Source organism: Ochotona curzoniae, unplaced genomic scaffold (genome assembly GCF_017591425.1).
Source record: "Ochotona curzoniae isolate NIBS_2020 unplaced genomic scaffold, NIBS_Ocur_1.0 contig_520, whole genome shotgun sequence".
Lineage (NCBI taxonomy): Eukaryota > Metazoa > Chordata > Mammalia > Lagomorpha > Ochotonidae > Ochotona > Ochotona curzoniae.
Window position 1 is genome coordinate 422307 of NW_024466457.1, and position 26388 is coordinate 448694.

The following is a 26388-nucleotide window of genomic DNA, read 5'->3' on the forward strand; positions in this document are numbered from 1 at the left end:
CACTCAGCAATCTGATCCTATTTCCCAGGACAGTTTACTATACTAAGGGAATCCACAGGAAGTCCCCCTCCCTTCTAAGCTAACCTGCAATGGTGCTCCTTCTCAAGAGGAGGGCTCTTCCTACAGGGGAAACCCCCACACCCTATCCCCCCACCTGAGTTCACAACCCAGTAAGTCACCTGCTAACCACATCTCCTCTGCCTCCAGGCCTGTTGGTTGGGTGTCCATCTGCAAAGGGCTGCTCAGTGTTGCGAAGCAAGATAATATGGTAAAGACAACTTCCGATTCCTCCACAAGCCTCTGCCTCCACCATAGTTTGTCACCTGCCTAGAATCCTTAGTGGCTCCCTATCCCTCATCACCTTGCCCTCATTCACACCCAGCTCATCAACCAGTCGTATGAGCCTTCAGGTCCCTGTCACCACCACCTCCTGCATAGACAATTGCAAACAGCCAACAATCACAAGGTCTTTGTGGCCTCCACCGCTGCCCACCGCCACCAGACCAGACTCATCAACTATGGATAACTTCGGGCTGCCGAGAACATTCTCTACAAATCCATCAGGCCCCAGCCTGCTTTTCCTTCACCTCAATCACCAGGCTTCAGCAACCTGTCCTTTGCTGAATATCCCAAAAGCCTACCCACTTGCACTTAGTTCTAACTGCACCTGTCACACACACTCTCAGCCGGTACCTGTTCTTCAGATTCTAATTTCCATCACACCCCAAAGGCCATATCAAATATTCTCTCACAGCAGAGCGCGCTCCTCTCCTTAAGTACAAGCAACAATTATACGCTAGGAAACAGACCAGCAGAAAAAGATTCAGATTAGATTAAAAATCTCATCACTTGTTGGTTCAATATAGACCCTGTAATCAACTCTGCCGGAGTGAGCACCAATGGGTTAGTGAGGGAAGACGACAGGTCAGCTGTCACTGCAGATGCAAATGTCTCAGCCGCATCTCACTCGGACAGCTGAGAAATTTAATTCCACTTTGAGCTTTTCAACAGTCACTGGAAAATGGAACAAACCCCAATCCAACTGGACTTAGTTCCAGCTACTGAATAAGTACTGAATAAGTTAACCCTACCAGGCCCTACCAGGCTACCGCACCAGGCCCTAAAAACATTTGAGACAGATCCCTACTCTTGCCAAGCCACAGCCACTTCCTTCTCTCCACGACTCCTTTTTTACATTTATTTACTTGGAAGAATTAGAGAAAAACAGCATTTCCATGTGCTGGTTCACTCAGAAGCTTCAACAGCAGGAGGAAGGCTGGTCTGAAGCCAGAAGCCAGAAGCCAGGAGGTCTCCGATGCGGACATAGAGGTCCAAGCACTTGGACCATCCTCTAGCGCCTTCCCAGGTGCATTAGCAGGGGTTTGGATGGGAACTGGTACAGCCAGCTCACAAACCGGCACTGAAAGGGGATGCTGGCCACACAGGCCCTGTCTTTGCTTGACATGTCAGACCACCACACTGGCCCCACCTTCCTCTGTGTGCTCTGCTGATCCCTTGACCTTTGTCCAAACTTGAACTTATTTTTACTCTACTGATGAACTTCAGAACCTGTAGTTTGGTCTCAACAGCCAGACATTGGGTAACATAAAATGAGGATACATTACTGAAGAGCCAGAGTTCCCTGTCAGACTAAGTGATGAATTTGTAGCTCTTAGGTAACGACCATTACCTCAGTGACATAATCCAATGTGACTGGCCTGGTGGCAGAGCAGGGTAAAGCTGCTGCTGTGGTGCAGGCATCCCACATGGATGCCAGTTTGTGTCCCACGCACTTTATAATTTTTAAAAATCTTTACTTTATTAAAAAGTAAGACGTACAGAGAGGAGAAAAGACTTTCCATCTGCTGGTTCACTCCCCAAGTAGCCACAACAGCTGGAGCCGAGTTGAGCTGACCCAAAGCCAGGAGCCAGGACCTTCTAGGTCTTTCAGAACAGGTGCAGGGTCTCAAGACTTTGGGTCGTCCTCGACTGCCTTCCCAGGCCACAAGCAGGGAGCTGGAAGGGAAGTAGAGCAGCCAGAATACAAACTGGTGCCCATATGAGATCCCAGTGTATGCAAGGTGAGGACATTAGCCACTAGGCTACCGCACCAGGCCCTGTCACATTCACTTTATAGAAGAAAAAAAAAAAAAAAGGTGAGAAGAGGGAGACAGAGAAAGATCACACATCTGCTGTACTCATTCCCTTCCCAAATGCCTGAAACAGCCAAGCTAACAGCTCAGAATGTAAACCAGGTGACACAGACCCAAGTTGTTGAGCCTCTACCTGCTGCCTCCCAGCATATGCAGCATAATATTCTATATGCTCCCAGCATATGCAGCATAAGCAGATGGAACTGGAAGCAAAACTGGGACTTCAGCACAGTCACTAAAACATGGAGTGTAAGCATAACAAGAGCACCAGTGTACCAAACACCCACCCGAGGTATCTTATTTTGGGCCTGCTGTGATAGTCTACTGGGTAAATACTTGCCTTGCATGCACCAGGATCCCATAAGGGTGAAGGTTTGTGTCCCAGCTGCTCCATTTCCCTTCTAGCTCCCTGCTTGTGGTCTGGGAGCTCAGTAGAGGATGGCCCAAAGCCTTGGAACCCTGCACTTGCATGGGAGACTTGGAAACTCCTGGCTTCAAATCAGCTCATTTCCAGCCATTGCAGCCATTCAGGGAGTGAATCAGCAGACAGAGCATCTTTCTGTCTCCTCTCTGTAAATCTTTCTAATAAGACAAATAAACATTTTTTATTTTTATAGGAAAGTCAGATATACAGAGAGGAGGAGACAGAGAGGAAGATCTTCTGTCTGCTGATTCACTTCCCAAGTGGCTGTAATGGCTAAAGCTCAGCAGATCCAAAGCCAAGAGCCAGGAGCCTCCTTCAGGTTTCCCACGTGGGTGGCAGGGTCCCAAGGCTTTGGGGCCATCTTCGACTGCTTTCCCAGACCACAAGCAGGTAGTTGGATGGGAAATGGGGCCCCTGGGATATGAACCGGTGCCCATAAGGCATCCTGACACATGCAAGGTGAGGACTTCAGCTGTCATTGTACTGTGCCGGGCCCAAGATAAATAAATCTTAAGAAAAAAAACTATTTTCATTTAATCTGAAAAGCAGAAAGACACCTTTCTGGATGAACTTCTTCTATCCATTTGCTCACTCCCCCAGGCGCCTGCCAGACCCTGAGCTGGATCAGATCAATCCAATGACAGACCAAACATTCCGGCCTGGGTCTCCCCCACGGGTAGCTGGGTCATCACCAAGGCCTTTCGGAGTGAAGCCAGCACTTTGCTGAGTGAACACATGTACTCAGACTGGGATGCGATATTCTAGTCAGTCTTCATTACTGCACCTCAGAAGCCAGCACCGCCCTGCTGTGTCACATTTTGAGACATTCATAGTTGGGAGCACTAAGGCGCATGCGGGTGAAATGATGCTATAGTCACCAAGAAAAGTAAAGGGCTGATGTCTACGAAGTTTGCTTCCCAAAGGCTGCCTCACAAACTATCTCCAACCCCTTCTCATTTCAGAAATGAAAACTAAGGATGCAAAGCGCTTCATATCCAAACCAGCTACATTCGTCTGCCCCTGTGCAGAGGGACTGAAGGGAGAAAAGTAAAGATATGGGCTATGTGGCACAGTCCCCCCTCCCCCCGCAAACTCACTGCTCCAACCAGTGATGACACTCTTATTCCTGTAATCCCAGCTCAGGCTTCCTAGATCCTACAAAACCTCTTCCTTTACTATCTCCAAGGTATTTCACACCCGTAAGCCAGTTTTAAAGGCACAGATAGATCTACAAGCTCACTTCTAACATTCCATCACTCGCGTCTCCAAGCAGCTGGTCTTAGGTTTGTGTCCCTATGGCCTTGTCTCCCCACATTCTGCTGACATACCACCCTGAACCCCGGATCCCCTTTATAGATTGTGTAACGTGCAAACATTGCAGACATTTCCAAATGCATTCTTGAGGATGGAAAGTGAGAGTGAAGAGTAGCAAGCAGAGAAAGTCAAGGGAAAGGTCAAGAAAGGGCAAACCAGGCACACCCCACTAGACACCCTTCCTCCAGGGCCTCTCGAGCACACACAAACCTGAGACATAAGTGATGGTTAAAAAAATTTGGGTTTTATTGTTTTTGCTAAACAATACTAAAAAAAAAAAATTTTTTTTTTTCATATTGAAGGCAGGGCTTGAATTATTTAATTTTGATCAATTTATTTAATTCTTAAAAAAAAAAAGAAAAAAAAAAAGAAAGAAAGGGGAAAGATCACGGCCAAAAAAAAGCAGTTACCCCCACTCCATCCCCAAAGCTCTAGCCACTCACATGAGCATTACCCCCACCCAACTCAGTGTCTGATGTTCAGGGTGGCACGTCCTGCCCCATGACACTGCCCTTGGGGCACAGGGGCAACAGTGCCAGTTTTGGCTCTCAGCAGGTTAGTCAAACCAGACAAACTGGTGGGCTAAAGTCCAAAAATTCTTCCTAGGTTTTCTGCCCATTGGCTGAGCACATACAAACTGTCATCAGCTTGTAAGATTTGGGGGGTGCGGGGTGGGGGAGGGCGGCGTAAGAGCAGGAGGAAATCAACTCTAGGTCACTCAAGCCTCTTCCTGTGGGCTAGTGGCTCTGGATCCAGACTTAAAGAAAGGTCGGGGTAGATGGACAATAGGTTCCTTGTACAAGGAACCCATCCCTTGAGGAGGAACTAAGTTGTGCCGTGCCAGAGTTCTTCCCGCAGAGGCACAGGACAAGGGCGGCTCGGCTCGCTCTCCCGTCCAGAGAGCGTGGCAAGGAGGTTCTTCCAGTACCATGAAGTAAGACAAGAGGCAGAGAGAGTCCTGAGGTCTGGGCCAGATGTGAGACTGCCACACACACAGGTCAAACTAAGGAGCCATCAGGAACCCTCTACGCCAAATCCCGGCGGCACACACAGGCTCTACAAAGTGCTGCAGGAGATTCTTGCTGTGAGCTAGGTCAAGGTCAGGCTGCCTGGCTGTGGGTGGTGGGAGGGCAGTACATTTTTTATTTTCGGAGGGATGAGGTGGGAACAGTGGCCATGATCTAGTAAAAAGAGACCTGCAAGAAGCAGAAAATATTTAGAGAACATTTTAATACATATTTTCATATATATATTTAAAGTTAAGAAAAATAAAACTAATCCAAGCCATGCCCTGTGCAGAAAAAAAAAAAAAAAAAAAAAAAAGGAAAAGGAAAAAAAACAAAAAGAAAGAAAGGAGGGATGGGGTTGGAGGAGAAAAGAAATTTTCAAGTGAGACCTGCTTACTGTTTTGGTCTCAAAGAGTCACAGTCAGCTTGTTATTTTTATTCTGGAAGATGTAAAAGTTTCCTTCAATCACTCAGAAGGCAAGTGTAGCCACTTATAAAAACAGAATGGTAGGAACAGCCTAGGAAAGGAGAGGCAGAATGAGAAGGTAGCGCAGGAAAGGGAGTCTCAAAAATAAAATTAACAAGGTGACTGTTCCACAAGGGGGCTGTGAAAAGGACATGGTGGACCAAAGTCTGTTAGTCAAGTAATGATTCAACGTTTAAATTACTCTCTTGTTCTTTTTGTTGGGTGTTTTGTTTGTTCAAGTCTAAGATTTGGAAACGCTGACCCTCTGGTAACAGGAGCCAACAGGAAATATAGGATCCCTTCCCTCCCCCGGCCTGCCTCTGCCGAAGCCCCCAGCGCCTCGGGGCTGGATGCTGGAAGAGTCCTGGTGCGCCGGGACTCAGGAGGACAGGGCAGCCTCCTTCTGTGGTTGCTGCGCTTGTGAACGCTGCAGGATCTTTTGGCTTTCCACGTCTCTAAAATGTTTTTCAACCTGAAAAAGATCAAGGTGGCCAAAGTCAGAGAAGGAGGCAGGCAAGCAAGTCTTCCGAAAGAGCTGGTGCAAGCTTCCACAGCCCTGCCCTGGCTGCCGGCCTCCAGCCTACTGGAGCACCTTCGCCCTTGGTGTCCATGGGTCTCCCATCCACAAGTAGGCAGCCTCATTTTTAAAGATTTCATCCAAAATTAACTAGAAACTGAGCCTGCAAACTAAAATATAAAATAAAATGAAGGGAGATGACTAGGACCCAAAATATTCTTCCCTTTCCGCTGAGCAGAAAGAAAAGCTGGGAAGGACAGTCACCCTGCACTTCCCTCCCATGATGCTGGGTTCTCAATGCTCTGCAAAGGAGGAAGAAATTATAGCTGTAGTTTGTTTTATTTCTACAAATACCATAGCTTAATTCAGAAGGCCAGGTGCTATGCTCAATCAGAGACACCAATGGAAGGCAGTCCACTGATTCTGACCCGCCCCACTAGGAGGGAGCCTGAAGCCAAGAGCCCAGCCTGGAAGAGTCGGAGGGCATTGGGCCCAGGATCAGGGGATCATCTGATCCCAAAGGCAATGGGGTCCAATACTTTTCCAGCCCACACAGTGGTCCCAGCCCCCTCAGGCTCAGGTCTCAGGAGACCTGGCAGGCATTACAGATTGACATCCTGAGGACGACGACCCATCTCTCCCATAGCTCCCAGAGCCTTTACTTACTATTTTGCGTACATGGCTCAGTGCACTTCCCTCTTTGCCTTTACAGTTTTCCACTTGATAAGGGGGTGTAATAACAACTTCTTCCATGACTACAATGTTCTTTTCTTGCCATTTACAGTCTTTAATGCTGGAAGATAGCAGGTGAAACATTACTCCTGGGGGTAGTCCCCCACCCAGGTTCCCAGGTCAGCCTGGCAGCCAATAACTACAAGCTAGCAGTCCACAGAAGAAACATCCCCTGGGCACCGCTGGCTACAACAAACAATACAGATGCACATGTATTCCGAGGCTGTCAAGAGCATGATGCCAAAACATTAGAGACCTGGAGAACCCTAAGAAATGTGATGGCAATCGCAGACTTCCAAGCAAATCCAGGTCTGAACAAGGAGGTCCAAATTATGGGAGTCACTGAGCCAGAGCCTTGGACCGCGGCCGGTTACTGATTTCTATCAGGGGGCACACAGCAAACGTTTCAGCTTGGCAGACCACACAGTTTGTCTCACAGCAGCACTCTGCCCTATGTACCAGACGAACGCCCAGAGCTGGCCCATGAGCATGTCTTTCTGTGATCCGTGCCCTGCTCCCCAACACCCACGATGGCAGCTGCTCCTCAAATTGGATCCTCTCAATCAGCAGACAACTGGGTACTTGCCAGACTAGGGAAACACTTCCTAGTTCACACGCGGGGAAGCCCAGGACAGCTGATGCTAGAGCTCCTTCACATACCTGAAAATGCTCAGACACACCAAACCTCTAAGAGCTCCGACGCCAGCTGCCATCTGTGCACCACACCCAGGGTGATTAAATAGGGTAACAGAAGGCCACAGGAGGGAGTGGGAATGTCAAATGTTCCAGCTTTTCAGCAGCCAGGGAAGCTAGGGGAGAGTCAAATGACTTCCGCTGTGACTAAATGTCTTTCAGGAGGTGGGAAGGAGGCGGCCTTCTGCTCTCTAACTCCCTGTGCACATTCCAATGCACAACTGGGGAAAGTGCTCTGGCTGCATCAGCTTTGAGAAAGGTACAGCAACTAAATAATCATCCCAATCTCTGGCTGCCCGGCATTGTTAATACAGCACCAGTTTACCGGATAAGACCACAAGGTAGCCCATCACGACAGCGCAGCCAGACAGCATCACCCCGAAAAAGGATCCCTGTACCCCAACTCACGTCTTGTGAATGGTCTGGAAGAGTTGCTGGCCCTCTAGGGAGACTCCAGCACTGATTGCATAGGCCTGGCTCAGCTTCTCCTCCTTCTCCGTCCGTGCTTTGCTGGCAAGCTAGGATGCGGGAAAGAAAACAGATTCAGAAAAACATTCACCATCATCCTTCCCAACTAGCAGGATCCACATGAAGAAAAGAAGCCAGGAAAGGCCACGCAGGGTTGCTTCCATTTTTTCAGAGCTCAAGAGCGAAGCAAACAGAAAACCCCACAATGTACAGTGAGTGACTGCTCTTTCTGGCTTATCCCTTTCTCCCTTCCTGTATTTACCAAGCATCCACCACATGTAGGGTATTCATTATGCTAGGCTAGGGACAGCAGAATGGGAATTAGGAGGACAGACTATAAACAAGAAAACAAAAGCATAAGTAAGAAAGCTTCCAGCACTGCTAAGTGCTAAGCAGAAGGACATAACAGAATGTGACTGGAGCTATTTGTTGCAAAGTGATGGTTGGAAAAGCATCAGTTAGAAACAAAATAATGCCTATGCTTCTATTGCAGAGCCAAAGGTTCCTGGCAGCTGCCTTGTCAGTGCCTCCTAGCAGACAGAAGGTAAAGCCGTCAGGACCCTTTCTCCTCTTCACCATTCTGTGTACTCACACGAGCATCTAACCACATCTGCCATCCCTTGCTGAGTTCTGAGCTGATAATGACTTTGTCCTGCTGCTTAGGAAAAGCAGGGCCCCAGCTGCAGGCAACTGCCTAGGTTGTCTTGTACCTAGGCAAGTGTTAGAATGCTGGGAGAATAGCTGCCAGGTGTTCTGGGTCCAGTTAATGCCAAATCTATTAACTATACCAAATATGCCTGCACAGTTGCATATTCAATTTTTTTAAAAGATATGGGGAAAAGGGGGAAGAGCCATGCAGTGGCTCAACAGGTTAATCCAAAACCTGTGAATACTGGCAACCCATACGGGTGCCAGTGTGTCCCAGCTGCTTCACTTTTCATCCAGCTCCCTGCTTGTGGCCTGGGAAAATAGCACAAAGATGGTTCAAGACCTTGGATCCCTGTACCCATGTGGGAGAACTAGAAGAAGCTTCAGGCTCCTGGGTTCAGATCGGCTCAGCTCTGGCTGTTGTGGCCATCTGAAGAGTGAACCAGTGGATGATCTGTCTCTGCCACTCCTCTCTGAAAATCTGACTTTCAAAAAAAAAAAATCTTGGGAATAAAAAGGAATGCTGTGTTGGGACATGCCACACTGGTTCCCAGGCACACCATGCCTCTTCATGGGGCTGGGCAGCGGAGGAGGGTGCAAACTGCCTAGGGAAGGGTCTCGGGACATTCTGGAGTGTGGGCCACAGAGAGCATGTTTGATAGGGAAGGGATGCCTTCCGGGGGCTTTCACAAACAGGGCCACTGCACTCTTAGGTAGGTGAGGGAGCTGAGGCATGGTGGTTTAGAGGAAGGAAATCAGAGGGCACATCTGGGTCAGGCCAAAGCACCCACAAATATCTGAGACCTAAGCTGGGCTGAGTAGCATCATCCAATGCCTGGCTGACTCAAGCCGCAGTACCCACCCACAAGCATTGGGGCTGGGGCTGAGCCACATTAGACTAGGTCCCAGCACCCAATGGAAAGCGAGACAACCACATCTGGGGGACAATTCTATAGGGAATTTGTGGGCCCTCCTCTATGGGACCACAGCATCCTCAGGTTTGTATAAGAGCTGGGGTGGTGACAGACCAATCCAGGCTGGACACTGGAACTCCGCTACACTCACAGGGGGCCAGGGCTGGAGACGAGGCCAGGCTGGAGCAGAATGCAGCTCCCACTGGCACTTACAAAGGCTGGGACTGAGGGCAAGCCATGCAAAGCAGAGCTACAGCACTACATGCATGCATAAGATTCGGGCTGGGGAAGACTAACAGGGGAACTTACGGAAGTCCCCTGCTAGGTTGCAGCTCCTGCCAGAGTGCACATGAGCTGGGGCTGAGGGAAGGCCAGGCCAGGTGGGGCTAGTGCAGCTGTTGGCATATGTGTGGGCCAAATCTGGAGAGGGGGCCAGCTGGGTTGGGCTGGGACACATTACTGGTTGCCAGAGATGCCAGAAGCACGAAACATTTTTTTAAAGGTCTACTTATTCTTATAGAGCCCAGCGCCATGGCCTAGCGGCTAAAGCCCTTGCCTTGAATGTGCCGGGATGCCATATGGTCGCCAGTTCTAATCCCGGCAGCTCCACTTCTCATCCAGCTCCCTGCTTGTGGCCTGGGAAAGCAGTTGAGGATGGCCCAAAGCCTTGGGACCCTGCACCCACGTGGGAGACCTGGAAGAGCTCCTGGATCCTGGCTTCGGATTGGCGCAGCACCGGCCATTGCAGTCACTTAGGGAGTGAACCATCAGACAGAAGATTCTCTCTGTCTCTCCTCATCTCTGTATATCTGATTTTGTAATGAAAATAAAATAAATCTTATAAAAAAAGATCTATTTATTTTTATTGGAAAGGCAGATACACAGAGAGAAGGAGAGACCCATAGAAATAGCTTCCATCTACTGGTTCTCTCCTCAAGTGACCCCAATGGCTAGAGCTGAGCTAATCCAAAGCCAGCCAGGAGTTTCTTCTGTGTCTCCCACACAGCTTCAGGGTCCTAAGGCTTTGGGCAAGCCACTGCCGCTTTCCCAGGCCATAAGCAGAGAGTTGGATGTAAATGGAGCAGGCGGGTTGTGAACTGTGCCCATATGGGATACTGGCATATGCAAGGCAAGAATTTAGCCACTGAACCATTGCACCAGGCCCAGAAACACAAATCTTACTGAGCATAAGACAAAGAAAAATACCACACAAGGTAGACAAAGCACCTTCAATGACGATGGTACATTTCAGAGCCATGCACATCAACATCAGGGTATGATGATATCTGCAGATAAGCAGCCATGCTCATGTGAATGCCCAGTCTACACCCATATACACAAAGGGATGACAGGGGCCAGTGCTATGGTGGAGTAGGCCAAGCATCCATCTCCTGTGCTGGCCATCCCATATGGGTGCCAGTTCTAGTCCCAGCTGCTCCACTTCCCATCCAGCTTCCTGTTGATGACCTAGAAAAGCAGCAGAGGATGACTGAAGTCTTAAGCCACTGTACTCACATGGAGACCCAGAGGAAGCTCCTGGCTTCTTGCTTCAGACGAACCCCACTCTGGTCATTTAGGGAGTGAATTTTCCAGTGGATGGAAAATCTCACCCTTCCCACCTCCCTTTTTATCTCAAATAAAAATCATCGTTTGTTTTTTCTTAAAGAGGTATGATACCTCCAGCAAGCTCCAAGAAGCCTGGAATCCTTGAAACATTATATTCTGCTTTACTAGTGCCCTTCCAAGCCTTAAATTCTACCTGGGAAAAAAATACACAAAGTATCTAAGTTCTTTGTTGCCAGAATGAAGCACCTGGTTAAGGGTCCAGCATGACTATAAAAAAAGGAAGTCATCAATCAAGTTACAAGGAGGTGAGCAGCTCTCTACTAGCTAAGCTGCAACCTCTGTATGCATGAGGCAACAGGACAATTCCCACAAGCTCTCATTCTGGCCTACCTAAGTAAGACAAAGCAAGGCAAAATCCCAGGAACTCCAGGCCAAGCTCCTTCTGTACTGTGGTCTCCAGAACACAGACAATGCCCACCGCTGCAGTGTGGAAGTAACCTTTTCAAGGTTGGCTGTTTTTCTGATCCCATCATATTACAATTTTGCAGATAGATAAATCGTAAGATTTACAGCACTCCAAGTACCCAGGCCCAAACTGTAACAAGAAGACCTTGTGGTCTGAATACACTCAGCTCTTATGCAAAGAGAACTGCTGATATTTTAAGCAAAACAAGCAACACTTACTCAAGCAACAAGAAAACCCTGGCAACAAGGAGTTTTCCTCAAATCTTGCTTCCAAGCAATGCCTCACAAAATCTGGAGTTTCCAAGAAAAGCAGGAAAAACTATAGGGCAGCAGAACTCCTGAGAAGCAGGGAGCCATGAGGCTCTCATGGGCAGACCCCCCCAAAATAACCCTCTGAACATTCGAGCCATGCCTTAAGGCCAGCTCTGACAAACATGCTCCCCATAACACACAAGTTACTAGCCAATGGGTATGGATACGTACACAGTAGCTTTAAAACATACTACCCCACCTCCCCAAATACTACCAAGTCAAGAAAGGAGAGAAGCTGGTGCAGCACATCAGGCATCTACACAAAATGTTTAAGAATGGAACTGACAAATTAAGCTAAAGTGAAAGAAAAAGAAGCCTCAGAGAGGAGCCACTTTCAAAATTTTTTTCAGAAACAAAGTAAAATGATTAGCTCAAGCAGACTGAGTAACAGTTGACACGGGCTGGGTTTAGACACTGATTTCAAAATGTAATTTTTTGGGGGGCGCAGTGTGTTAGCCTAGTGGCTAAAGTCTTTGCCTTGCACGTGCCAGGATCCCATATGGGCACTGGTTCTAATCCCGGCAGCCCTACTTCTCATCCAGCTCCCTGCTTGTGGCCTGGGAAAGCAGTCAAGGACAGCCCAAAACCATGGGACTCTGCACCCACTTGGGAGACCTAGAAGAAGCTTCAGGCTCCTGGCTTCGGAGTGGCTCAGCTCCAGCCATTGCAGCTGCTTGGGAAGTGAATCAGCAGACACAACATCTTCCTCTCTGTATATCTGACTTTACAATAAAAAATAAATTAATTAAAAAAAGAAAAGCTGGAGCTTTAAAGAAGGCCTGGTAGGGATTATTGGAGGTCACCCTGACTAGGCTGTACCCATCAGTTCATATGAGAGATGGGGCTGAAGGTGGAACTGACCAGACAGCTGCATTGGCTGGTGCAAGTGATGGACCACACCTGACCCTGTACTAGCTGGCACACACAAGAGTCAAGTCTGAGGGCACACTAGGTGAGGTTTCTTGGGGGACTCAAACTCCAGCCACAGGGAAGATACGTGCTCCAACCTTGGAATGCATATATCAGCAGTGGGTCTCCTCAGTTATTGATGACTGTGCAGTGGACAGTATGCCCAGATACACACAGGGGACATGACAGCAAGTAGCTTATCCAGGCCAGTAGACAACACTGAGTGTCTCATCTCAGGATGGAAAGAAAAACAGGTTGGCCCACTCTTGTGGACAAGCTTTGCAACAAGTGTCTCAGTCTTCAGATGCACTGGGTGGAATTGGTCAGCCAATGGATGAGGGGAGCAATGAGCTCAACAATGTCTCCAGTTCTATCAGAACCACTCAAGTAACACCTGCAGGGGCCCAGTGTGAAGACGTTTTGTACACGCTGGGATCCCATATGGTGCCTGCCAGTGCCTGTCCCAGCTACTCCACTTCCCTTCCAGCTCCCATGACCCAAAGCCTTAGGACCCTGCACCCATGTGGCAATGTGGAGGAGGTTCCTGGCTCCAGGCTTCAGATCAGCTTCAGCCATCATGGCAAGTTGGGGAGGGAAGCGGGGGATAGGAAGATCTTTCTTTCCCTCTGTAAATATACCTTTCCAATTAAAATAAATCTGTAAAAACAAAAACCACCTTTAGAACAGTCTTTTCCTCATCATCAGAGTTTCTACCGGGTCATTAAGTAAATGTTCCTTATCCCTAGGTGCTGATGTAGTTTGACAACAAGCAGCAGCCTCAACCCATTCCCCTACAGTGAACACAGGGAAAAAAAAATGAAACATTTGTCCCATCCACTTTACTCAATACCTGATACTCCCCATCCTAATCATAGGCCTACATTGGCATGCATACCTCTAAACTATGCAAATATTTTTAAAATTACATTAAAAATATTTAGATCAAGGGAGATTTTCTTTTCAGGCATGAAAACAGACAACATGGGGCCTAGAACTACAGTCTAGTGGCTAAAGTCCTTGCCTTGCAAGTGCCAAGATTCCATATGGATGCCAGTTTGTATCCCAGCTACTCCACTTCCCCTCCAACAGCCTGCCAACGCCCTGGGAAAGCGGTAGAGGATGGCCCAAACCCTGCACCCATGTGGGAGACCCGGAGGAAGCTCCCGATTCCTGGCCTCAGGTCAGTTCAGCTCTGACCTTTGCGGCCAGCTGGGGATTGAATCAGCGGCCAGAAGATCTTTCTTTCTGTATCTCTTCTCTATGTATCTGCCTTTCCAATAAAAATAAATAAGTCTTAAAAAAAAAAGACAGATAACATGGATAACCTCTTGAACAGCAAATAATTACCTGCAATCATACAAACCTCAACTTTTACAAATGTCTACAAACAACTATGTATCTACAACTATCTTAGCATTCTAAGTTGGTAATTTTAGGTTTGTTGTCAAACTGCCAGAGGGAACCAGTAAAAGCTGAGCCCAGTAGAAAAGGTGCTGGCTGGTGCCTTCCTGATGAGGAGCCAATCTGGAGGAATACTGTATTTAATTCAATGGCTGTCACCCACAGCTACTCTGCTTCTTTCTTTGTTAAAGATTTATTTATCTTTATTGGAAAGGCAGATTTACAGAAAGAGACAAAAAAAAAAAAAAATCATCTGATGGTTCACTCCCCAAGTGCCTGCAACGGCTGGACCTGAGTCACAGCTGAGCCAATCCAAATCAGGAGCTTCATTCAGGTCTCCCATGCGAGTACAGGGTCCCAAGATTTCAGACCATCCTCCCATGCGTTCCCAGACCACAAGCAGGAAACTAGATGGAAAATGAAGCCGTCAGGATATGAACCAGCACCTACATGGGATCCTGGTGCATGCAAGGCAAGAATTTAGCCAACAGGCTATCATGACTCACTTTCAGTACATCAGCCAGGTGCTAGCTTTGCCACTAGTTAAAACTGAAGACTGAAAAGGTGAGTCTTTCAAACAATAAAAGATACCAAACTCAGAACCTGAGCACTGGCATGCCATATGGGTGCTGGTTCATGTCCCGGCTACTACACTTTCCACCCAGCTCCCTGCTTGTGGCCTGGAAAAGCAGTGGAGGAATGGCCCAAAGCCTTGGAACCCTGCACCTATGTGGGAAACCTAGAACTAAAGAAAAATTCTGGCTCCTGGCTTAGGACTGGCTCATCTACAGTCATTTTGGCCATTTGCAGAGTGAACCAGCAGATGGAAGACCTCTCTCTCTGTCTTCTCTCTATTTAAAATCTGCCTTTAAAAAAAAAAAAAGACTCTAATTAAAAAAACAGACACTAAGCTCAAGAACACACTGGGTGGGTCTGGTGCTATCCCATATGGGCACAAGTTCAAATTCCAGCTATTCTACTTTCAACTCAGCTTTCTGCTAATGTGCCTTATGGAGGCAGAAAATGGCTTAACTGCTTGCACCTCTGCAGCCATGTGGGAGATCTGGAAGAAGCTCTCGACTTCCAGCTTTGGCCTAACACAGTCCCAGCCACCGTGGTCATTTGGGAAGTGAACCAGCAGATGCAAGATCTCTCTCTGTAACTGAATAAAATAAACCTTTCACACACACACACAGTTCAGGCAAACCAAGCAGCACAAAGCTATATGCATTTGTTATTAACGCATATGTGGTTTAATTGAAATGACCACATGTGACAATCTGTGCTTTACCTGTCCCTTTCATTTTGTGCAATCCTTAGTGAAAACAAAATAATTCCTCGAATACTAACCACTGCTTCCTCCTGTGGCCATTTTATATATAGCAGCTTAATGTGGCCAAAGAGGAAACATGCGTAAACTTGATACCAAGGCACATCAATATTTAAAGACTTTGAGTCACGCCTACTGCTGTGCTATCTTCACGTAAGGGATTTCACGAACACGGGAGATACAGCTCTCCCTGCATGCATAACATGGAGGAAGCAGACATAGCAACAACAAAACCCTAGCAAAGTGTACCTCACCTGGTTATTCTGCCACCAGCCGAGCCACGCTACTCCAACATGCCCAGACCAGCCAGCACAGGTGCTGTGAGGACCCCAGAGGGACTCCTTCAGCAAGGTTCAACAGGTTGAGACAGCTGACACAGGGCAGCCTGCTGGGTTCACATAGTGACTCCAGCGAGCCTCCTTCACTGTGCCTTCCACCCAGCTGCCCTCACACAGGGTTAGACAGTGTTGCAGCTGCTGCCCACAGGCCTGATGGGGATGAGCAGGAGCAGCAGACTGGTAGCAACAACTGTCATCCCCAGGGCCCTGGCTTCCTCCTGCTGTTTCAAATCTGGGACAGGCTTTTAGAAAGCCCTCCTTCTTAGCTAGCAACAAACAGGCTCTCAAAAACATTTCTCCCCAAATGCCAGCATCTTAGCTCAAAGCACCTGCTGGGGAGTTTCTAATAAAATCCTCAGCTGGGAACTCAAAAAAGTCACAGCACCCCACTTGAAGCTGTGCCCTAGAACATGTCAAAGATATCTGGCAATGAACTTTTCTCTCAAAGATTTATTTATTTTTACTTGAAAGGCAGATCAGATTTACAGAGAATGAGAGAAAGATCTTCCATTTACTAGTTCACTCCAGTGACCACAACTGCTGGCCTGAGCTGATCTGAAGCCAGGAACCAGGAGCTTTTTCCAGGTCTCCCACGCAGATGCAGAGTTCCAAGGCCTTGGGACACCCTCAACTGCTTTTCCAGATCACAACCCAGGAGCTGGATGGGAATTGGAGCAGCTGGGACATGAACCGGCTCCCATATGGGATCCTGGCAAATGCAAAACAAGGATTTGGCCATCACACCGGACCCAAAAATAAATAAATCTTAAAAAAAAAGAAAAAAGAAAAAACAAACAAACAAACAAACATAACTTGCCAAAGTTTACCAACCTATCAAGGTAGAGTCTGGATTTGTACCCAGGCAGTGGGATTCCACAAAACGTTCTTAATCACTGCACTACACTTGGGCAGCTCCACCTATGGGAAACAAGGCTAACTTAGTGTTCAAGATATAAGCCAATAATCCCTAATCCATCCTCTTCTGATGCTCTGAAACGTGTGAATGCTAACAGACACTCGTGAAGAGCTTAGCTGTGATGAGAAACACTGCAAATCCACAGGCCCATCACTGCTCCACTCTCCAGGAGTCTACAAAACACCCATCAAAGCCCTCACATTGCTACAACACAATACAAAAGCAGATCCAAGCCACACTCAATACACAGCACTGGCAACACTTCGTCAAGAAATCTACCAAGTGTCAGTAGTTCTTTAAGTTTTTTGTAATCACGTTATAGTTATACAACACTACTCACAGCTATAAAGCAAGTGCCACTGAGTAATTTCTTAGTCTTGTGACTCTAAAACAAAGTACTGCTGAAAAAGAATGCTCTACTCTACCAACAATACCACTATTGACCTGCTACAAAATCCTTCTTTCAGGGGCCCAGCACAGTAGCCTGGCACACAAATTTTCACCTTGCATCCACCAAGATCCTTTATGGGCACCAGTTTGTAGCCTGGCTACTCCACTTCCCATTCAGCTTCCTCCCTGTGGCCTGGGAAGCAGTCAAGAATGGCCCAAAGACTTGGGACCCTAGACCTGCATGGGACACTCAGAGGAAGCTCCTGGCTTAGGATTGGCTCAGCTCCAGATGTTGTGGCTAGTTGGGAGAGTGAACCAGCAGAAGGAAGATCTTTCTCTCTGAGAAAAAAAAAAAAAACACCTGTCTCTCTCTGTATATCTGCCTTTCCAATCATTATCATCATCATCATCATCATCATCATCATCATCATCATCATCATCATCATCATCATCTTTTAAAAAAAAAATTCCTCTTTCAACTGTCCCCAGATCAAAACAGTGGAATTCTGAGGTGGCTGCAACATGCCTATGGCACATCTCAACCAACCAATCACCCGGACTCAGCAGTCTGTTCTTTTAAGTAGACAACAACGCCCTCCACATCTTACAATACCAGCTTCCTTGGAAGCTAAACGCTTTCCCTAACAGGCGCAAACTGAGTCAGCTGGCTTACCCACACTACAGCCTGATCGGAATCACGAGCCCTGGCCTTGGATTACTGCATTCCCCATCATGACTCTGTCAGGTACACCTCAAACTGGGAATGCCACTGAATCTGACCACCAAAAAGCCAGTGATTTTAAAGCGACAGTCAATCACTCTACATCTCTGATCTCATCTAATAGCACTCAATATTTATCCATGCCCGTGCCCTCATCCTCTACCACTCAGCAGGGATCAACTATTTCTTTCTACCACCTACCTGTACCTTAAGGACACTTCCAAGGAAACAACTGGCTGCTCAGAGCCAGGTGCACATCCCACTGAGGGATTTTCCCTGGGGACTGCAACCTTGACAACATATTCCAACCAAGTGAATCAATGTTAACAGAGGGCAGAGAGGGCCTGGCACCATAGCCAGTGGCTAAAGTCCTTGCATTGAATGCCCCGGGATCCCATATGGGTGCCAGTTCGTGTCCCAGCTGCTGCACTTCTCATCCAGCTCCCTGTTTGTGGCCTGGGAAAGCTAGTCAAAAACTGCCCAAAGCCTTGGGATCCTGCACCCAGGTGGGAGACCCGGAAGAAGAACCTGGTTCCTGGCTTCAGATAGACTAAGTTTTGGCCACTGTGGCCACCTGGGGAGTGAATCATCGAACGTAAGATCTTCCTCTCATCCTCCCTGTATATCTGACTTTCCAATAAAAATCAGTAAATTAAAAAAAAAAAAAACCCAAAACAAAAACAAAAGACAAGCGAAGAGAGAGATCTGTCATCTATTGGTTCAATCCCTAAATGGCTACAGTGGCTGGGGGTAGGCCAGGCAGAAGCCAAGGGCCAGGAATCATCAGGGTCTCCCTCGTAAGTGTAGCCAAGTTATTCCACGCTTACAATCCAGCTTTCTGCTAACGCACAGGGGAGACAGCACACAGAGGTCCAAGTACTCGGGTCTCTGCCACGCATGGGAGGGTCCTGTGGCTTCTGACTACAGCATGGCTCAGTCCTACCTGTGGTGAGTATTTAGAGGAATGAATCGGTGGGTGGATAATTGCTTTCTCTGTCACTTTGGCTTTCAACTTTATCTTTAAAAAGCAAAACAAAGTAGGTGAACTTTGCAAAAACAGGAAGAATGGAAGAGGTAAGGGCCAGCATGTTGGTTCAACCAGCTAATCCTCCATCTCCAAGGACCAGCAACTCTTTGGGTGTCAGTTCATATCCTGGTTGCTACACTTTAGACAATGGCTCCAGGCCGTGGGACCCTGCACCCATGTAAGAAACCCCGAAAAGGCTCCTGCCTTCAGATCAGCTCACCTCTGGCCGCTGTGGCCATTTGCAGTCTGAACCAACAGATGAAAGATCTTTGTCTCTTCTTTTCTCTTGTAAATCTACCTTTCCAATAAAAATAAATAAATCTTAAAAGATAGAGAAAGAGAGAAGGAACAGTCCCAAGAGTCTTGGACTCCTCACCAAGCTCATATTCTCCCAGACCCTACTGAAGGGCAGATATGACCTCAGTGCAGTGCCTAAGATTAGGTTTGTGAAAAGCAGCAAAAGCCAAAGCAGCTACCAGGGTGCCTCCACCGGCTAACCAATGACCTACAGGGAAGGTCCAACTTTGGGAAAGAGGAGGAAGTCAGAAGGGGACACTTGCATTCAGAAAGTTGAAATCAGACTGTAGATCCAACAGTGGGGGGCAACCACCTAGCATTTTTAGAAAGAAGATGAATTAATTTTCCCCTGCTTTCCAAGGCCACAAACAGGGAATAACCTGGAAAGTGGAGCAGCTGGGACACAAACCAGCACCTATATTGGTTCCCGGCACATTCAAGGCATGGATTTAGCCACTGATCCATCACTCTGGGCTCAGCCACTGAGCATTTCTTTTTTGAAGATTTATTTATTTTTATTGAAAAATCAGATACAAAGAGAAGGAGAGACAGAGAGGAAGATGTTATGTTCGTTGATTCACTCCCCAAGTGACGGCAACGGCCAGTGCTGAGCCAGTTTGAAATCAGGAGCCTGGAGCCTTTTCTGGGTCTCTCACGTGGGTGCAGGGTCCCAAGGCTTTGGACCTTCCTCAACTGCTTTCCCAGGCCACAAGCAGGGAGCTGAATGGGAAGCAGGAGGCCAGGATACAAACTGGCACCCATATGGGATCCCAGAGCATGAAAGGTGAGGACTTTAGCCACTAGGCTACTGTGCTGGACCCCACCTAGCATTCTTTATGAAACACCCACTACAGTTTGGACATGGGTGTATTTCCTTAAAGGTCTATATGCTGGGAGCTTGTAGCCCAGTGTGATGTTGTGAAGCAGCAGAACCTTTATAAGATAGGGCCCAGTGGAAGATACTGAGATTGACAGGACCCCATTCTCACAAATGAATCAATTAATGCTGACATTGCAGAATGAGATAGACATTACAGAAAATAACACTGAACTTTTTAACTTTTTTATCTTCTCAATCTTACCAGGCTCCTTGCACCCCTAAGATCCACCTCCCAGGTATCATTTTCATTCAGTGGCAGACATTGATTGCCCATTATCAGGAAACAATAATACGCTCTCTGAATCTCTTCTTCCTGGTTCCATTTGATCAATCAATCCCTCTTGCTAATGAATAAACAGGTAATAAATAGAAAAATAAAGCTTGTCAAATAGATAAACGATTTGGTAAGAGGTGAATGCCTCAACCCATACCTGTGAATTTAAGTTTTCCGTATTTCCTCTGTTCTTATCCATTATTCCCTACCCTAAAGCATTACCCAGGGGCCGTTACTGTGGTATAGTGAGTTTAGCTGTTGCCCGCAACCCTAGTATTCTGGTTCATGTTCCAGATGCCCCACTTCCAACCTAGCTCTTCAATAATAACATGCCTGGGAAAGCAATGGACGATGGTCCAAGTGTTAGGGGCCTTCCCTCCCATGTGGGAGATGTGGCTGGCTTTGCCTGGGTCAAACCACTTAGGAAATAGACCAATACAGGGCCTGGCACAATAGCATAGTGCTTAAGGTCCTCACCTTGAGCGTAACGGGATCCCATATGGGCGCCGGTTCTCATCCCGGCGGCCCCACTTCCTATCCAGCCCCCTGCCTGTGGCCTGGGAAAGCAGTGAAGGACAGCCCAAAGCCTTGGGATCCTGCACCCTGGTGAGATACCAGGAAGAGGCTCCTGGTTCCTGGCTTTGGATCAGCTCAGCTCCAGCCATTGCAGCCACTTGGGGAGTGAATCAACGGACATAAGATCTTCCTCTCTGTCTCTCCTCTCTGTATATCCGCCTTTCCAATAAAAAAATAATAAAATTAAATCTTTTTAAAAAAAAGAACTATTAAAAAAATAATAATAACAATAAATGAAAGCAAAATGGTTAATTTCCAAAAACTTGCTAGATAGCTATTACTAAATAGCTACTACTAAATATTTTCTTTAAAAGACTGCCCTGGGCCCGGCGCGGTAGTCTAGCAGATAAATATCCAGGAGGCTCGAGGCTCCTGGCTCCTGGCTTCAGAGCTCAGCTTTGGCCACTGCGGCCACTTGAGGAGTGAATCAACAGACATAAGATCTTCCTCTCTGTATATCTGACTTTCCAATAAAAATAAATCTTAGGGTCCAGCACGGTAGCCTAGTGGCTAAAACTTCTCACCTTGCACATTTTGGGATTCCATATGACCACCAGTTCTAATCCCAAAGACCCCACTTCCCAACTAGCTCCTGCTTGCAGCCTGGGAAGGCAGTTGAAAATGGCCCAAAACCTTGGGACCCTGCACCCATGTGGGAGACCCAAAAGAAGCTCCTGGCTTTGGATCGGCTCAGTTCCAGCCACTGCGACCACTTGGGAAGTGAATCAGTGCTCGGAAGATCTTAAAACATAATAAAATAAATAAATCTTAAAAAAAAAAAAAAAAAAAAAAGACTGTCCTAACAGCTAAAGCATCAGTTAAGACACCCATGTCTTGTATCAGAGTAATGAACTGTAATACTCTGCTCACTCCTGACGCAAGCTTGCTGCCATTGCAGATCCTGAGAGAAAGGTTAGTTGCATCACTGGGGACCTGCCACCCACGTGAGACCCAGATACTTCCTGCCAGCTGACTCTAGCCTACCCAGGCCCAGCCACTGGTGGCAGGTGGGGAGCCAACAGGAGGAGACTGGAGCTCTGTCTGTTTCCCTCTGCCTCTCTATTTCAGTTTAAAAAGTCAGTTTAAAAAATTATAAGGGGTCCAGGAGGTAGGGGTGGTGGTAGCCTAGTGGCTAAAGTCCTCAACTTGCATGCACCACTATCCCGTATGAGTGCCAGTTCAAATCCCAGCTGCTCCACTTCCCTTACATCTCCCTGACTTGTGGCTGGGAAAGCAGCCAAGGACGGTCCAAAGCCTTGGGACCCTGCGCCCGCAAAGGAGACCTGGAAGAGCTCCCGACTCCTATCTTACAATGACAGTAAACACCTAAAACTGACCGGCCAACAGCAAAAGCCTGAAAGCACAGAAATAGCCAAGGGTTTTCATACTGAAGAGCAGACATAGGAGAACTATTTCACAGCTCCCACTTAGCAGTCCCACCCACACTCCTCCAGCCCCTCTAGAAGGTGGCACTTGTTGGTCACAGGAGCAGAAATCTAAATCTTCTCAATGTGAGAGAACCATCATTCTTCCCTATGGCTCAACAAAGGCCTAGTGACTGACTTCTCACACCCATGAACACTAAATAAAAGCTTCAAGGCTGTTATTCCTCTAACACACTAGGAATAAATCATTTCATTTCAAACCATTAAAAAATGTCATAAGCTAACAGAAGACCTCTCAAAGAGCTCTTGTGTTCTAACAGGAAGCAGGGGAAGATTAATTAATCTTATTAAAAACTCACAGGCTGGGTCTGGCACAGTAGCCTAGTAGTTAAACTCCTCACCTTGCACGCACTGGGATCCCACATGGGAAACGCTTCATATCCCAGCAGCCCCGCTTCCCATCCAGCTCCCTGCCTGTGGCCTGGGAAAGCAGTGGAGGACGGCCCAAGGCCTTGGGACCCTGCACCCACGTGGGAGAGCTGGAAGAAGCTTCTGGCTCCTGGCTTCAAATCAGCTCAGCTCCAGCTGTTGCGACCTTTTGGAGAGTGAACCAGAGGATGGAAGATCTTTCTCTCTGCCTCTCCTCTCTGTAAATCTGCCTTTCAAATAAAAATAAACTTTTTTCAAAGATTTATTTATTTTTATTACAAAGTCAGTTATACAGAGAGGAAGATCTTCCGTCTGATGATTCACTCCCCAAGTGACCACAACGGCCAGTGCTGAGCCTATCTGAAGCCAGGAGCCAGGAATTTCCTCCAGGTCTCCCACACGGGTGCAAGGTCCCAAGGCTCTGAGCTGTCCTCAACTACCTTCCCAGGCCACAAGCAGGGAGCTGGATGGGAAGCGGGGTTCTGGGATTAGAACCGGCACTCATACAGGATCCAGGCACACTCAAGGCAAGGACCTTAACCACTAGGCCACCACGCCGGGCCCAAATAAAAATAAATCTTTAAAAAAAAAAAAGATCCAGAGGCTTCAAGGAATGAAAACTAATGCATGTGACAACAGCCTTCCAAATCTGTGCTTGACAATCACAGGACGTGTGGAGTGCTCCTGGTCTGAGATAACTCTACCTATTCCTGTCCATCGTCTCAACTGCCTAAGTGTTGCGTCACTTTGCTAAATTGTAGGGACCACAGCACATTCTCTACAGAAGCAAGAATTTCATCATTACAAGACTCCTCCAGCGGGGAAAACTCCCAAGAGACATAATCAAAGGCAGCTGCTGCTAAAAATCACCTTCGTTACCCAGTCCTGACTGGGACCCCACTCTGGCAAGGATCTGTGTACTAAGGTGTGACAGGACCAGGCACAGCATGGCATGAAGCTTGGTGAGACAGACACTGGAACAGTTAACACAGAATGACAAAAAGGCTACAAAGAGGATAATCTCACATCTGTAAGTGTTGTCCAAACCAGCAACCAAAGCACCCCTTCATCCTAGCAGTGTCCGGGTTGAACTTTGAATGATATGATCACCTAGCTGTGAAGGACAAGGTACTAGAAGTGATACAGGGGCAAATTACTATAGCCTGGGGGGTCAGAGAAGACTTCTCGGAAGAGGTACCATTTGAGTCCTGATGAAGAGGGCTGGCAGTTGTTCTGGAAGGAAGAGCATCCCAAGTGCCAGTTACAACAAGGATCAGGCGCCATCACCTACAGCATCACTAACACGAACTTGGCTAGGAGTTTCCCAGAGATCACGTGTACATGTAAGATTAAAATTCCTAAATATCCAACTACATATGACTTCCAAATTCAGAGAAAAAGGAAACTCCAAGGCAATGGTTCTCAAAGTTCTTCTAAGTCATGAATCCCTCTGAGAATATAAAAAATACTGCAGAAATTCACCCAAGAAACACACACATTCACGTACACATACACAGAAACCACATACACGCAACGGCAACACCCCCATCCAAACCCACCGCCACCAGAAGTTTATGAACAGACTACAATAGGCTTAAAAAAAAAAAAAACTTCCTTTGGCAAAGCACAACAGCAGCAAAAGCTCTCAAGTTTATATGAGCATTCAAAATATTTCAAAAAAATTAAACTGATCAAAAATGCCCAGATATCAGAGAGCGTAGAGATCTGGCTTTTCCACTTTGCCACCACTCCCACGTGCCAGCCAGCTATGCCCTTGAGTCCTTACCTTACTAACGTTGAGAGAAGCGAGAGGAGGAGGGGTTTCTGTTCGATCATTAATTATTTCCACTTCGGAAACGTACTGTAGGTTTATGAGCAAAATGTCTGCATGGTTGGGCTTTCCACTGGAAGAGGGGCATTCTGGTGAGAAAAAAAAGTTAAGGAAAACGGGAACAGCAGAGGCACTGAACCACCCCAGGGAGACAGGCCATCACACAAACCCGGACGGCCTCCCCAATCACTGCTCCCTTCAGGAAGGCTTCCTCCAGCCCAAACTACTAACCCAAAGTTCCCAAATTTCTCAACCTCCAAAATGGGAGGACACAAAAAACATTTCTGTCGCCTTCTCTCTGCAGCTTTACACAGTGCGGGTTTAATGTCTTGTATGCTGTTTAGAACCTACAGATCACCAAGAAGGGCTAGAATTTTCTGTTATTGATGCAGAACCTCCTATGGTACTCTTTTCATATTGTTCAAATGTGAGATTTCCCAACGTGCAGAAGAGAAAACCACAGCACTGGAAAGGAAACTACTGCGTGAGTGACCTCACTAGATAAGCCATTCTCTCATTCATTCACTTGCTCTTGGTCCAGCCATTTACTAAGGGCCTGCGGCATGCTAATTAAATGAAAGGTTATTTCCTCAATCCAAGACCCTTGCAAGGAAAAGCACTAGTGTAAAAAGGGCTTATTTAGTCCAGGTGTGACCTCGTGCCTAAAATAAATAAACCAACCAAAAACAGACGCGATTGCTCCAACTGCATCTAGTCATCATCCTAGCTAGAAATCTACAACTAGTGGTGAAATGAATTAAAATACTTGCCATTCAAAGGCCTTAGCAGGAAGCTTCATTTTGAAAGATGCTATAAAGGACTACTACTCCAAAAAGAAAAAAAAAAAAAAAATCCACATAAACCCACCTGTAGCTCCAATCAAAAGGGACCCGAAGGCACAGTTATCCCAATTTGTTTCCAAGGCTGAGCTTACTGGATTAATTTAAAAATCATTTCCACCCCTAAGGAGGAAGCCACCTTTTCCAGCTTAACATGGCTAGCTTCTGTAAAGGGAGACTACTAGGATGGCAAAGTTACCTGTACAACTAAGTCACAATCACAAGCTCCCCTCACCCCCCAAAAAAGTGCAGTTCTGTCTGGACCACGTTTCCAACGCAAACCTCTTCAAAGCAGCAATTTCAAAACGACCAAGAAACCTAAAAATCGGCACACCCCACCAACAGCACCATGCACACACGAGGACTAACACCATAAGCCACCGATCCCAGCTCGGACAAACTGCCCCTGGACATAAGGCCCCTCGGGTCACCATCCCAACCGCCCTCTCCTCGGATCAGATCCCATCAGTGGACACCCCTTTCTAAAATCTCACCCCCTGCCCTTTCAGCAGTTCCTTACCCTACACACCCCCTCCCCGTAGCATTTCACCCGCTCCCCTTTCCATCCGGGCTCCTCTCCCACTACCACCTCCTTCCTAACCAGTGTCCCCCCTCCTTGCACGGTGTTCACCCTGGAAAAGCCCTTCCGCGTGTCAAGCCCCCCTCCACCAGTCGGCCTTCGGTCGGGACCCAGCTTCCCACAAGGGAGAGGAGACAGGATTCCCAAAGCCAGACCGAAGGGCCCGCGGGAGGGGGAGGGGAGTCCGGGGCCGTGCGCATGCGCCCCGGGCGCCGCGGTAGCCGGTCGCCCCTAGGCCCGGAGAGGGCCCCAGCCGCCGCTGGCGTCCCCCACCCCACCACCGCCGCACCTCCACGCCAGCCCGGCCTCGGGCTCCACGCAGGGAAGGATACTTAAAGCCAGCATTTTGGACTGGTAATCAAAGGCTACCACCTCGCCCTGCAGCCGCTGTTCCTGGCACGTCCGGCACGACACCTGGCTCCCAACGCTGAAGTACTCGCCCGGAGGAGCCGCCATCTTGGGAGAGCAGCCGCGGCGGCGGCAGCAGGCGAAAGCCGGGCCCCAGTGTGCGCCGCGACGCACGCACGGGGCGTGCTGACGTCACGCGCCTGGGCGTGGCCTGGCGCTGGGTGGGACGGGAGCCAGA

At 47.8% G+C, this 26388-nt stretch overlaps 1 protein-coding gene across 2 annotated transcripts; it reads right to left on the bottom strand.

Annotated features, from left to right (window-relative positions):
• Positions 1-4576: 4576 nt before the first annotated feature.
• Positions 4577-26388, bottom strand: LSM12 (LSM12 homolog). 2 transcript variants are annotated; one of them, XM_040989281.1, is made up of 5 exons: positions 26135-26388; positions 24339-24472; positions 7715-7824; positions 6548-6674; positions 4577-5836 (listed from the first exon to the last, which is right to left on the bottom strand). In XM_040989281.1, exons 1-5 carry the CDS (start codon positions 26256-26258, stop codon positions 5744-5746), a joined length of 588 nt encoding a protein of 195 aa, XP_040845215.1. In that variant the 5' UTR covers positions 26259-26388; the 3' UTR covers positions 4577-5743. The 2 variants fall into 2 exon arrangements, with proteins under 2 accessions (XP_040845215.1, XP_040845217.1); XM_040989283.1 differs by lacking the exon at positions 24339-24472 and having other exon boundaries at positions 26175-26269.